The following is a 15,003-nucleotide window of genomic DNA, read 5'->3' as shown; positions in this document are numbered from 1 at the left end:
CTAACTAACAGACACACAGACAGACAGACAGACAGACCTTCCTTGTTTAATTAGTTTAGCTTAGCTCGTAGCAAATATGGAGGGTATAGATGAAAGACTGGCAGAACAAGTTAGACAGTATCGCCACCTGTATGATTCTTCAATGAAGGAATACAAAGATGGGCAGATGGCATTAATGCTCTAATAAAGTTGATTTATTTATTTTCCTTGCTTGCTTTGGTACCTCCTTTTCTTGCGCTCCCGTTGTCTTCTCAGTATAGAAGTAAGTTTAAAATCTCTTCCTCTTCAATTAACTCACTGATTTCATCAAATCCCTCCATTATCAAAATGCAGAAGGATACAATGTAGCACAAATATAAGATGTAAAACAAACAAGCTGTCAGAAGGATAGCTATACACCGATCGGGATGATATAATGTAACTAAACAAGCCGGCTGGAGGATAGCGTCTGGTTACCATGGAGACGACTGAAACCTTTCCCCCGAAGCATAAATTACAAACGTCACGTCGGCTCTTTATTTTCTGTCGGGCGCCCTGCCATAAATCAGCCTTTAGATTAGATGAAACTTTAACGATTCTTGCGGGGAAACAGCAGCAGAGAGAATGATCTAAATAAGAACAGTAAGTGAAGAAGATGATCAAACAAGATACAGCTGATAAATAACCGAAGATAAAACACCGACTTTGCCGACAGATTTACAGGTTAGATGTGGAATGGCGAATGCGTATTGTAAGCCGTTCACATTATCAGATCATATTTATAGATGGAAGTAGCACCTAGACAGCGATAGAGGGGAAGGCTGCAGACAAGACAGACTCAGTAAGCTAGAGATTGAAGAAGAAAATCTACCTGATCTTTTACTCAGAACTTTGCTGAATTGACCTACATTTTTCCTCTTTGATCAGATTTTTAGGGGCATTCGGTCCTTTTTGGGCGGCGATTTGGCAAATAAACGCTCAGTTTGTACCAGTAAGATTTGCTTTAACTTCTTTCCCACTGCTGGAAACTTGCTTCAGGCCTTCCAGAGGAGGACGGTGCCGTCCCCCCCCCCTCTCTCTGTCCCCGACCGGTCCATCCTCCGCACACCGTTATTTGTGTTGGATCAGCGTTTTCTTCTACTGCTTGGCTGCATGGTGCCAGAATTTTGTCCTAGCATGCTCCAGGCTTTCAGGCATTCAGTTGTTTTTCTGATCAAAAGACGCTCTGTGTTTCTCACCCGGGAACGCAGTGGAAAGACTCGCCCGGGCGTACGGTGGCCCACAGGGGACAGGAGTCATGTGACTATCTGACAACTCAACAAAATAAGAGTGAGCAGGGTGTGTAACAATGCATTATGTAATAACACCGCATTATGTAATAACTTGACAAAATGTAATACATTTTCACTTCAATATGTAATAACACCCGCATTTTGTAATAATCTGCCGCATTTTGTAATACACAACGCAATATGTAATAAATTTACTCACATTTTTTAATAAATTATTACATATTGTGGTGGTTATTTGTCATACACAGTGGCAATTCAAGGTGCTTTACAAAGATTAAAAGATTTATAAGAACAATGAATAAATAAGTAGTGGTGTAGATAAAAACAAGATTTAAAATAAGTTTAACATTTTTTAAAGAACTCAAATAACTCAACTAAAAGTGTCCATGAACATGATCCATGTGGTTTTCAGTCCTGATCAATCAATCAATCAACTTTTTATTTGTCACGTGTAATCATTCAGGTACAATCACAGTGAAATGTAATCCCGTCAGTTCTGATTTACATACATTTTGATACATAATGCACTGTATTATTACATATTCATCATAAAAAAAGTGCAACTCCCGCATTTTGTAATAACCACCGCAATATGTAATAATTTATTACAAAATGCGGGGAAATGTATTACATATTGCATTCAGGCTGTGTATTACAAAATGCAACAGATTATTGCAAAATGTGGGTGTTATTACATCATGAAGTGAAAATTTATTACATTTTGTCGAGTTATTACATAATGTGTTGTTACAGGGCGAAATGGAAAAAAGGGTATTATCATCAGCATTCTTCATCAGTTCCCTTGTTTTTACTTTCACAAGCAGTTTATGAACTTTCAGGGCATTTTTGGCCTAAAAACCAATAGATTTTTTTTGCATACAGCCAATTGTCCACTGGACCTCCATGATGTCATGACAACTAAACCTCTATTGTAAAGTCTCCCTTCATACATTCATCCCATCCTACCGCTCTGCCTTAGCACTGCTGTCAATTATTTCTGGAATGGCATGAAGTAGAATCAATTTAGTTTTGTATTTGAAGTGTTCAGAAGAGTTCAACTCCTGAAACTCGGCTCTTTATCAGTGTGTGTGTGTGTGTGTGTGTGTGTGTGTGTGTGTTAACCTCTGTGAGATCCATTTTAACAGAATGACTTAGTATGATATCTGCTGAGAGAGAAAAAAGAGAGAAGAGGCAGAGCGATTAGCCGGACTGTGATAAGCAGCAGCCGGCGGGAGGAGAGGAAGCAGAGTGTGTGTGTGTGTGTGTGTATGTGTGTGTGTGTGTGTGTGTGTGTGTGTGTGTGTGTGTTACAGTGAAGAGGGACCGGCCGAATCTCTGGGTCCCTTTGATGGAAACCCACGACTCAATCGGACGACGAAGACATCTATTAAAGAATATATTGTTCAGAAGTGCCAAGTAGGTAAAAGATACGTGTCTTTTCTCACGCTTATAGTTAAATAGAGTCGGTTTTCGTCATCAAAGACTCGGAAATTGAGTTTAAATAACGCTCGCCGGCCATCTACCGGCGGGTCGGGCGGATTTCCACATGGGGATAATTCACAATCACAACACGTCCGGGTTGTTTCAGCCCCCCCCCCCGTCGCCGCAACAGTTCCTGAATTTTAATCTGGTTTACACAGTAGGGGGAAGGATTACATGGAGGAGGCTTGAAAACCCACCTCAGTTACTTTGGGATTTCAAGGGGTCTTGATCTCCATTTGCTCGTCAGAACCTGCGGGATCAAAAGACGCCGGGAAAACAAAAAGGCTTTGCAGGAGAAGATCACATGGACAGATAGCTTGCCTCTGTCTCTCTCTCTCTCTCTCTCTCTCTCTTTCTCCCTCACTCGCTCTCTTCTATCACACCGTTGTCTCTCTTCTTTGAAATGATCCAGCAGGTGATCTCATCTAATATATATATTGCCTGGATGGGAAGCCAAGGGTCAGCCTTGCTCGTCGTGTCTGAATCAAAGCGGCTCCTGAGCCGGTCTCCTCTCGCCAAATCTCCTCTCATCATCGCGGTTAATATCCTTTGGTGTGTTGCTGTTCTGGTGTACTGGCGGAGATTAGGGAAGCGCCTGTAACGCCGCTGCAATACCCCTGACTGACTGGCAGGTTGCTGCAGAAAAAAACACTCTGAGCCAAAACTCCCTTCTTTTTCGTCAGATCTTTGTTATCAGATCTTTCTACTTTTTTTCCAAAATCCATGAATGTTTTTTTTTTACCTTTATTCAGGGCAGACTGACTCGGACTGACTGGGACTTTTCAGCAGTGCTTTCCTTCACACTTTCCTTCTCTCTTATTGTTGGCCACTGAGCAGGACTTTAATGCCTTGCTCAGGGACACTTCAGCAGTAGTTGTTGAGGTAGATGAGGGCATTTCTCAGCCGACGACCTGCTGGTCACAGATGCAATTTTCTAACCTCTAGGCTACTGCAACCCAAATGTATTATCTATATTATCTAGTTTTATGGCCGAATATGCAATGGCTGCCGGAACTTTAGAATCGTCCTTTTCTAAATCATAATCACTTTAGTTACCAAGTATTGGAATTAGTATTTACATGTGGATTGGAACTTTGGACCCTATCAAACTCGCTCAAATGACTTGCTTATGCTTAAGGTCCCCCGAGCACGGTCTAAATTTGGAAAGTCAGCCTTTTATTTTAGTGCCCCAAATTATTGGAATGATCTTCAACACACGCTAAAAATCAAAACTCTACTAACCTATGGACAATTTAAAACCACCACAAACCTCCCTGCCTCAATGTGTCTGATTTTCTATATTCTCATCTATGTTTTGTCCTATTTATTTTTAACTTTTAACTTGTCTGTAACTCGACATCATTGTAAATGAGGGCAACCTCAATGGTTCTTCGAGTTTAAATAAAGGTTTGAATGAATAAATGTAAAATACATTTTAAAAAAATAAATTTGTTTTGGTTTCTGCTGAGTTGGCATTGGATAAAGATTGAAGGCATGAGGTTGAACAAAAGAGTCTGAAGTAGCTGAAAGGATACTTTCTCTTTTGCAGTTGCTTTTATGGAGGACAGTGTTGGCCATAATTAGAAATAAATTAATAAATAAATAAATAAATAAAACTCGATACAAAATAAATAAATGTATGCAGACAAATCTGCTAATAAATAGATGAAAAACTAAAAGTGCACTTAGCTCAATAAATAAATGGCTAAAACGATGTATAATCAAGAAAAATAAATAAACTCCCTTATTCATTTAATTCCCCACTAATGTATCTGAGTATTTGTTCCTGCTGCATGGTGTCAGGCACCTCAGCAGGCTGGGTGTCCCACACTAATCAGGGAATCAGGAGGCATCATTGTCCTCTGGATCACATTGGACAGCGATCATCATCACAGCAGTTGGTCTGGCTGCTCCTCCTGGCTCTGGACAGCTGATGCCTGATTGGGAAGTTATGTTGACTTCAAGTTTGTTGTGTTGCTGTCTTGTTGTCGGCCAAGTAAGGCAAATCCCATCGAGCAATGCACCATGACAACGACCAACTGATAGTGTATTAAACACCGATCGCATGTGTTTGATTGACATAATACAGAAATAAATAAATGGGGAAATAAATGACAGTATAGATCATTTTCTTGTTAATGAGGGTTTCACTCATGTATTTATTCATCTATACTTACTGTTATTTATATATTTATCTCCAGACTTCTATGCATTTTAATTTTTAACATGTATTTACTTTCTATATATTAATAGATTCATTTATTTATTCACGTACTTCTAATTCTGGCCAATTCTACCCTCCATATGGTTTCTCCTCTCCTCCAGTCTGTAGATTGTAGACTTATTCTGGTGAAGCCAAGCATGGTATGGGTGGTATCTGGGTCAGAAGCTTTAATAAGACTTGAAATATACAGTGTGGAAGAGCTAACATACAGTAAAAGAAGCAGGAAGCTCAGCGGGAATTGAATTTCCTGCTGAGGTTGTAATAAAGTTGTTTTTACCACAACTGTCTTCTTCTCTGGAACCGCTCTGACGGTTTGTCAAGCTGCACAGAAAAATAATTTCCTATAAAAAATCATATCTGTTCTTTATTGGGCAGCATCTACTGAATAAAATCAAATAGCAGTTGTATTATTGTGAAAATTCAACTCAACAATGAAACTACACACCTCAGCCACGATTTTTCACACAACTCACATAATCCTCTTGTCGTATGTAAATGAGATTCACATGAAGTCACATGACAGGAGAACAGACTTCTGGGTTCTTCATCCGTTTGCATGGAAAGCTGTGACACAGTGTTGAATATACATACATAAAGCTGAATCCTTATATTGTAAAAGATCACATATTCTGGCATTTAATGATAAAACACTTGTATAAGAAGTGTTTTTATGTATGTCGCTCAATAAATTTATGATTTCCCGCTGGTGTCAAAGATTGTGAGTTTGAGTCCTGGGTACTGCAGAATAAACTGCTTATCCCAAATCTCCCCTAGGGGATCAATAAAGCGCAGCCTTATCTTATTTTATCTTATCTTACATATGCAATGTGCTATAAGCTACGGTATGTTTGCCAACAGCCCACTTGCTAATGCTAACTAGCAAGTCAGGTATCTGAATATTACAGTATTCTCCACAGAAGAGATTATGGCAGCTGATCAAGTAGGGAGCCAGTTTAATTAATACTCTCTCTATAGCTCCATGGGACTGTTTGAGTTTGTACTTGTTATCCTGCGAGTGTGATGCGAAACTAAATGACATCATTTCTCACTTTTTCAGGGATCTGTGATATTAGGTTTTATTTCTTCCTGCCCAGCCATCTTGGCACATGGATAAATACCAGGTGTTTGTTACCAAACTGCAGGTGTCAGTAATAAAGTGGCAGGTGTTGGTCACGGCCAGCGACTCCTGTTCATGGCTCTGCACCATATTGGCAGCAAACACATCAAGAGAGTATTGTGATCGGGCTTGGCAGGCCCACAAGTAACATCCTGACTTACCTTGATGTAGACAGGGAGCGAAAGTTTGAAGAAGAAGTGTATAAAAGTCAATTTTTTTGTTAAGTAATAACTGATCAGCAAGCAGCCAGACTGGTGTAACAGCTGCCAATGGTTTCCACAGATAGATCGATAAGATAGGTAGGCTACTTCATTTATCCCACAGGGAAATCAATTGTGGCAGCTGCAATAAACTTGAGACAAATAAACAACATAACAAGCTAAACCATAGAAAATATACTTCTGGAGTGTGCAGAGTATGTGAATCCAGATCCAGGCAAAACAGTGATTAACATTTAAAAGACACTCATATCTTCAGAAGTATATTTTCTGTTGTTTACTTTATTACACTCTTTCTCCTAACTAATGAGCACCTGTGAAGCTGCACTCTCCTGCTTGAAACAGCATAACAAAATCCTAGAGTAAAAACTGATTAAAAAAACAACATGAAAACACTATATTGCCTCCTATACAATCCCCTGACCTCTTGACATGTATACATATAAATGACACAGTAGTCATAAGTTGATACGAATCAAATCAGTTAAGTTTGGGGAGTTGATGGCATGATGCAGGAAAATGCAAAGTACCGCAAAGTTATTTTAAATGCAAAGTTATTTTAAATGGTTGTCAATGATTTGTATTTATTAATGGTACTGATGGAAAGACATGAAACGTCATGGTAATACTATAAACTTGGTATGACCTGTTGATGGATCCTTGCAGTCTTCTTTGTATTCTTGTCTGTCTTGTCTCTTGTACTGTGTGTTTTGATGACTGATGTTGGGATGTTGGTATGTATGTATATTTTATGTGAATGTTTTATACAACTTATTGAAATCAAGGGGAGGACTTTGAATAAGCCCCCCTAGACTTCTTTCTGGTCCTGCATAATTAATTCGATTTTATAGCTGTGTTGTGCTTTTTTTTTAACCTGAAACCTGCAGGAGTCCAAAGAGAATATGAACTAACCTCTGCTGTGTTTCTGTTCTCCTCAGGACGGCATGGGCAACCTCAGAATAACAGAGAAGGGCCTGAAACTGGAGGGGGATTCAGAGTTCCTCAAACCTCTCTATGCCAAAGAAATCCAGTCCAAACCGGTAAGTAACTCGCAGAAAGACACACTTCACCATTTAACAGCAAACTGAAGGTAGAGAGACAGACTTTACACATTAACCTGTAGGGATGGGACGACCTGCTTATCTCAAAATACGATTCGATACACAATACGGGGTTCACGGTTCAATAAAACCACGATACCATGTAAAAAAATAAATAAATGACAACAAAGTCTGACTGTGCAGAATTATGTTTATTTCTGAGACACAAATATTTCTAGAATGTAAACATCAATTTAAAAATGTCATTACAAAGTGCAAATAACATGATTTGGATGGAGAGCTTCAAGCGTCTCATTTGTGATTACTACAGCAGAATAAAATGGAGCTAATATCACCATTCATTTCTCTGACCCACTAGACTGTATGTACTATCACATTTTTGTATTGCTGATATTCTGAATTTCACTATATCGTCCTGTCCCTATTACCCTGCCACAGCAGAGCTTCTGTGTCCACTGGCCACGCTCTTTTCCTCAACCCTGCCAGCCAGTTTGCGGTCTAGTCTGTTAAAACCATGCTAAGCTCTTAGCGCTGAGAACGAGCTGAGAGTTGAGCTACAGCATGTCATTTCCATCGAGGAGAAACAAGAAAGAGAAGCTGTGATGAGAGGATCCTGCAGCCACGCCGACGGGAAACCAACGTACGAGCGCTCCCATCCCACTTAATGTGCGTCGCTCTCAACGGAGAGTCTAAACGGTGTAAATGTTTTTCACCGGGCCTTTCCACCACAAGACAAATTTCTGGGGGGGGGGGGGACACAAGTATAGAGGTTAGGCTAGCTGAAAATACACGTTTCAGCTAGCCTCCTGGTGCCGCTGGGCAGCACCAGGAGAGGAGCTGCAGCTTAACCGCCTTGCTCAGAGGCATCACGCTGCTGATTGTTTCCCATTCACTTCTCCCAGATTTTTCCCCAGCCAGGATTCAAACCACTTACCATTACGCATACATGCAATTTCCCCAGGACGGACACCAACATAACACCGCCGTGACTGCGCCCCATTTTCAGAGCGGGTGGGAAACAAACACAACACCCCCGCCAGCGTTAACGCCAGGCGCTAGACAGACAGCGCCGCGGCTTCAATTTCAATTTTGTTGCAGGGAATCTTCTGGCGTACGCCGATCCAAATGCTGCAAAGTCTGTCTGAGGCCTCCTGGTGTGTTCTGTTGAGGAATTGGCATTCTGCGGCGCTTCCTGCCGTCCCCTCTATAACAACTAGAGGAGGAGTATCCCAGCCAGGAGATGTCAGAGAAATGGAGAGATGGTGAGATAAAGCGATAGGCAGTCTCTCTCTCTCTCTCTCTCTCTCTCCTCTCCTCTGTCTGGCAGTAGTAGCGGCAGAGAGCAGCTAGTGGACGGATGGCTTGATAATGCAAGAGAGCAGCATGCTTTATCTCTCCTGTCTAGCACCTTACACAAGCAGAGAGAGAGAGAGAGAGAGAGAGAGAGAGAGAGAGAGAGAGAGAGAGAGAGAGGACAAGAGAGCGAGACGGGGAGGGAGAGAGGGTGAGACGGTGACAGAGAGCGTGAAAAGGATGGAGACGGGGAATGAATGAGAGAGAAGAGATAGAGACCGGAACAGGGAGAGAGATGGAGGAGAGCGGAATGAGAGAGAGAGAGAGGAGCAGAAAGAGGGAGAGATGGGAAGCCAGCAGGGATTTGACAGACGGCGGCGTGCGGGAGGCGGCCAAGTTCAACATCAAGCCAAACAAGCACAACATTTTCACAAAGTGATATTACAGCAAGGTAAAAAATCATATTAAAGCAGCTTTGGAAACTGTTTTGGACTGATATCAGAAACATATTTAGGTCGTTTGGTAGGTTTTTTGGTGGGTTTTCAACGTCGGTGCAGGCTGTCATATCAACATCTATTAGAGAGAGAGAGAGAGAGAGAGAGAGAGAGAGAGAGAGAGAGGATTCATTTCAATATGGCTACTGTACCCCTTCATCCTTCCCTAAACATAAACCCCTCATCAGCACTCACACACAAATACATGCATATATAATTAATGTTGTGTTAATATTATTTTGTTTCATTGATTCTTGATGCTTTGGCAATATTGTTGTTGTGACATTCATGCCAATAAAGCAAATTTGAATTTGAATTTGAATTTGAGAGAGAGAGAGAGGGAGAGAGAGACATAAGAGCGTGAATGAGAGGGGAGGAGAAACAGAGAAAGAGTGAGAATCGAGGGAGGAAAGACAGATACGCTGGGTAAGAGAGACAAGAAAGAAGAAGAAAAAGAAACACATGAGGAAGGAGGAGGAAGAGAAGAGATGCTTGGGGAAGAGAAAGAGAGGAAGAGACAGAAGAGAGGACGGAGCGGGCCGGTGGCTCCAGGAGGAGGTGAGAGGAATAGTAATGTCTGGGCGGAGGAGATGGGAAGAGACAACGGGTCGGTCCAGGAGAGGTGGAGTTCACACAGAAAAATCACAACCGAGGACTCCTGCTGCTATTCCTTCTCATTTCTCCCTTCATGCGGTTCTTCCACTCCTCCGCCTCGTTGTTTTTCCTCTCACTCCTCCGTTGTCTTTCCCATTTTCTCTCGCGTGTTCTGTTTCTCTCTCTCTCTTCTTGTGTTTCTTTATCCTGCGATCTTTCTCTTTCTCAGCCTTACATTCAATTCATTTCGGTTAAAAAATGCTTTATTGGCGCGTACTACAAAGGTACTCATTACCAAAACAAAAAGAACAAGATTCTCACCTCTCACCAGATTTAGATAGCGACCATGACAGCGTGACAATGTGACAATAACAAATGTGTCACTAAAATCAATAGACAAATTCATCAAAGGACCCACAATATGCACTGTTTTTCCTCATTGTTAATGTTCCTCCTGTCTGAAACTGTCAGATTAGATATTTTTTTCTCCCCTAGAATATATTTCATTTGGGGTAAAGTTTTCAAAATCACGACTTATTATTTTGAGTTCGGGAAGATAGGCTTCTCTTATTTCTCAAAGCTGCTCTGTCTGTGAGAGTTTGTCATTCAAGTTTGCCTAATGCAGTCTCACAAAATTTTGTATTAACTACTTGAATAGATTATGTGTTGTGGACATGAATAATGTGAAGATGACGTTCCTTCACCACAAAAGCATTATGCGACAGTAGTATGAATTGGACACTCGATTTTCACAGGTTCATCGTGTGAAAAGCTTAGGTAACAGTTAAGGTTCAGCAAGTAAAACAACTTTGGTTAAGATTAGGGTTAGGTTTCCCCAACTCATGCTTTGGATAAGTTAGGGTTAGGGTTTTGGTCAAGTTAACCCTCATCCTACCAACATATTTACCATACAAGGACTATTGACTGGGGTCTCTGGGGACCCCAAGAATAAACTACTGTAAGAAACAACCATCATAGCAAAATGTTAACTTATTTCTTCTCAAAACATTATTAGTTATGTAATAAATGTCATCTGAAAAAAAAAACAGCTTATTATTATTTTAGGAAAGTTACAGTTAATTAAATGATGTATTGTATTTGTGACTTTGAACATCATCTTACCTTAGGAAGAGCAGTATTTAGGGTCACAGAGCACATGAGGAAATCTGTGTCTGCTGCATCTGTGTCTGTCTCCTTCAAAATGACTGACAGAGGGCCCCTACCCCGCCTGATAGTGTGTGATACTTTAAATTAGGACCCATGGCAAACATGAACTCAATAAATAGTTCCATCTATTAAAACTGCATAGGCGGAATTGGGTGCTTTTGACCAGGGTCCCCCAGGACCCCAATACATTGCTATTTTTTAAAAAGCACTAATAAAAACAGAAACAGAAAACATTGATATGAAGTCATTAGGAACAAATTGATTGACAAAGTCATGAAAAATTGGAATGATAGAATAAAGCACCTGTGAGATATGACAAAAAGTATAGCTCTGGTGTCTGCGGGTACTCTAGTCGCTAGGATAAGAAAAACTTTCACGGAAAATGAAAACTCACAATAGAAAACTTTGGGAATTGGGAATCAAATCCAGGTCGTCGCCCATCCGCCCATCCGCCCCTCAACCTCCACACCCTGACTCCACCGAGCTGTTTCAATGTCAAACTACGTCCTGTTTCTATTCGTGTCTCCTCCTCCTAATACTTCTGAGGTGGAAAAACACGTTTCTTATATTTCTCTATTCCTGCACGGAGCACACTATTTGCAATTTGACACATTGTGCTCCTTGCACGGAAATCTGTGAGACCAGGCTGAATTTGCCCGTTAACTAACTTGCACTCTGAAAAAAACGGTTCTTTGGTCCATGTGTATTTTCTGCATCAACGCTGACCTCTGTCGTTCAGCGATGTGAATAACAACAACAAGTCGAAACAGACACACGGCTCGGCTCCTCCCAGAAATCTCCAGAGTGGGTCGCCGTGAGATGTTTACTCACTGCCATTCAGAAACCCCTGCTGGTATTTACTCGTATTGTGCTTCAGGAAAGCAGAAATAGTACACATCGCATCGTGAGCTCAAACCAGTGAGATTATTTCTGCCTCCAGAGCATCTCTGCCTCTGAGAAATATTTGCAGAAACCCAAACTCCAAGCTGCATGTCTTTCTCCCGGTCTCCTCTCACGCTCTCTCCCCGTTTCTCTGTCTGGGAGACTCGGCGCTGGGAGTAATACGGTCTGTTGCAGTAATAAAGAAGAGAAGGGGGAGACGGTGGTGGATCAGAGGCAGCGCAGAACAACAAACTAAACACATGTACTGTACACAAACAGGCCCAGAGGAGTCGTGCAGTAGGCTCTCGAAGGCATTTGAAGAGACGGTCGGAGGAAAAGTGGAGCGGAGAGATGGAACGATATGCCGGCTGCGATAAAAGATACGATGTACTTTACTCTGAGCTGGTGTTTTTGAACCTCGGGGCCGGGCGCCGGGAATAAGAAAACAATGTTTTTTCTGTTACCCGCACCTATTAGCATAAAATAATACCGGGATGTATTCCTCCAGTGTGTCTCCAGCATGTGTAGAACTATGTGTGGGAGACGTATTGACATTGGTTGAGTGAAACATCAGACTGCATACAAATTCCATTAGATTGTTATTCATTATTAAAAAATAACTTGAAGGTACGATATTTCATCTGTAGTCATTCAGTCGTTCAGTCTGCCGCTGCTGGAGAAAATGGGAAATTGAAATATACCACTCGGCCCAATTTCACCATGTGAGATTATTACACCCAAAACACCGCTACCCCTGCTGTATAAAATTATATAAAATTATAGAAGCAATAGAAAAAATATAGATAAACTAAAGCTCTAGCCATTGAACCCATTGAATCCAAACCTCACCACATTTTTATTGTAATAAACTCCTTGGTTCATACCACAATTTCACGACATCCCACTATTTTCCAATCAAGTTTTCACTCCATTTAAGTCTCTCCTGCTGCACACTCACCGCTTTGTTATTCTGCATTCAGTCACATAGTTTCAGCTGTAGGCCTGATTCTAGATGTGAAGACAGGATAGTGGTGCATGACTCCTGAATTTCTGGATTCCTGCAGATTAAACCACAGTAAGTTACATTTGAGACCGCTGTGTATGCCAAACCCAATACACTAAGCCGCAGTAAGTCTTTCATGAGGGAGTAGCCTAAAGCTAATTCATGCAAATTAAGAAATCTGAATAATGTTGCAAGAGCAATAATAATTTTGCACCAGTTTACCTTAAATACATGAATTTTCCCTAAAGAAACGTAGCAAGGCCTCTAATTGGCTAAACAAATGGTGATAAATTTGTCTTGCTCTGTTGGTGCGTAACACTTCTTGCAGTGTGCAGTGTTTAGGGGAATTACAGAAAATTTAAGAGACATAGTGTGCGCTCATACACCAGACAGTACGGTAGAAGTCACACAAGCATGAGCCAGCTGTACATCCACAAACCAGGAAGTAGCTGCTGATGTTCTAACTGCAGTGTCTAAGTCAGTGACTACGTTTACATGGACTGCAATAATCCAACTATTGACCTTATTCTAAATAAGACAATATTTCGATTAAGGTGTTTACATGAGTTGCTTATAGAATATTCCATTCATATTCCTGTTTACATGCTACAGAGCAGAGTCCAATTAATGACTGAAGACGCATGGCCACATTACATCCCTACATCCTCTGGAATTTAACCTGAAAACCCTTTCTGTCATGTTGCTGCCGTGGTCGGGACAAAATGTTGGGACTTCTTTTTACCGGTGGCCGTCATCTTTTCTTCTGTAAACAAGTTGCGCAACACTCGCTGGAAGCTGGAGCATGTGTCGTCAAGCAGTCGGATCGCCGTATGTGTCGCAAAATGCTGCGAAAACTCTGATAGGACGTCACAGAGCGATTAAGGTGTTTACATGTCTACAATGCACTTCAATAATGCGACTAAGATCAGAATACTCCACATGTCTTAATTTGACTATTGCTTACTCCGACTATGACCTTATTCAGGTTAAGGTAATCAGAAAATGCTGTTTACATGGCAGTGTCTTATTCAGAGTATGTTCTTAATCGGGTTAATTTAGAATCAACTAAGTTTCACTCACTCCAGTTGTGCAAACCCCCCCCCCTCCCCCCCCACTTCAGCACCTTCAGCTAATGCACTTGTTAATAATGTGACACATAAATGACAAAAATCCATGTCAACACATTTGCATAATTGATTTTTGTCAACTAGTTCTCGCAGCTGTAATTATCATGCTGTACGACTCTATCAAGGTATCACACTATTGAACTTTATGCTCAAATTGCACCACAATTAATATCGGTGTATGGGATGGTAATTAATGTATGTACCAATTATTTAACAGTTGTCTCTCTGTTTTAAATTCACATATGATGCGTTCATATCACACCGCGTTGTTATCATAAAAATAACTTCTCGGCGCGTATCGTACATTTCGGCGTATTTACTGTGGGAACTTCAGCAAGTTTGCAGAGAGCCATAATGTTATCTGGGTAGATACACGCGAGCCGAAGCCCCTCCTCGGCTCTGAGCGCAACACAATGGTCAGGACGTTATCTCTAATTAAGAAGGTGACTGAGGCGTGGAAGATTAGCCGGGGCCCGAGAAAGAGCCGGGTGTGGGACGTGGTTAGCGTTGCAGATTGTTCCCGGGCTCGCAGGGAAAAAGGAAAGTTATCTAACGGAGCAGAAGGCCGCCTGAACCTGAGGTCAGCACACTGCAGGCGTTTGTGCAGAAGTGTATGTATGGACACTTGCCTGTGAATGAAGATGATGTGTGTGTGTGTGTGTGTGTGTCTCTCTCTAAGTGGGAGTGTATGCAACGGTACACATGCTTGTGGGTGCGGGTTAAGAGTGTATGTGGGTGTTTCAGTATCTGTTTCTGTAGTTGTGTGAGTGTTTGGCATATCTGCGCAGTGGTGGAAAGTAACTAAGTACATTTACTCAAGTACTGTACTTAAGTACAATTTTGAGGTACTTGTACTTTACTTGAGTATTTACATTTGATGCTACTTTGTACTTATACTCCACTACATTTTAGAGGGAAATATTGCACTTTCTACTCCATTACATTTATTTCACAGCTATAGTTACTAGTTACTTTTCAGATCAATATTTTATATTTAAAACATTTGATCATCTTCATAAAATAACTATAAAATAGCATTGTTATAGATTAGACTACCCAAAAGTATAGCT

At 41.1% G+C, this 15,003-nt stretch overlaps 1 protein-coding gene across 1 annotated transcript in view; it reads left to right on the top strand.

The window, feature by feature from the left end:
* LOC139653191 (delta-sarcoglycan-like) overlaps positions 1–15,003 on the top strand; it is a gene marked incomplete at both ends in the record, with an annotated part of 54,624 nt that overhangs the window by 35,170 nt on the left and 4,451 nt on the right. The window contains one exon of the mRNA XM_071530167.1: positions 7,251–7,352. Coding sequence (XP_071386268.1) covers positions 7,251–7,352 — 102 coding nt within the window. The remainder of the gene's footprint in view (positions 1–7,250; positions 7,353–15,003) is intronic.

The sequence above is a fragment of the Centroberyx affinis genome, unplaced genomic scaffold (assembly GCF_046629955.1).
Source record: "Centroberyx affinis isolate AG114_WGS23_722 - 3 ecotype Tasmania unplaced genomic scaffold, CSIRO-AGI_Caff_v1 ptg001892l_1, whole genome shotgun sequence".
NCBI lineage: Eukaryota > Metazoa > Chordata > Actinopteri > Beryciformes > Berycidae > Centroberyx > Centroberyx affinis.
This window is presented reverse-complemented; position numbering and strand designations above follow the sequence as displayed.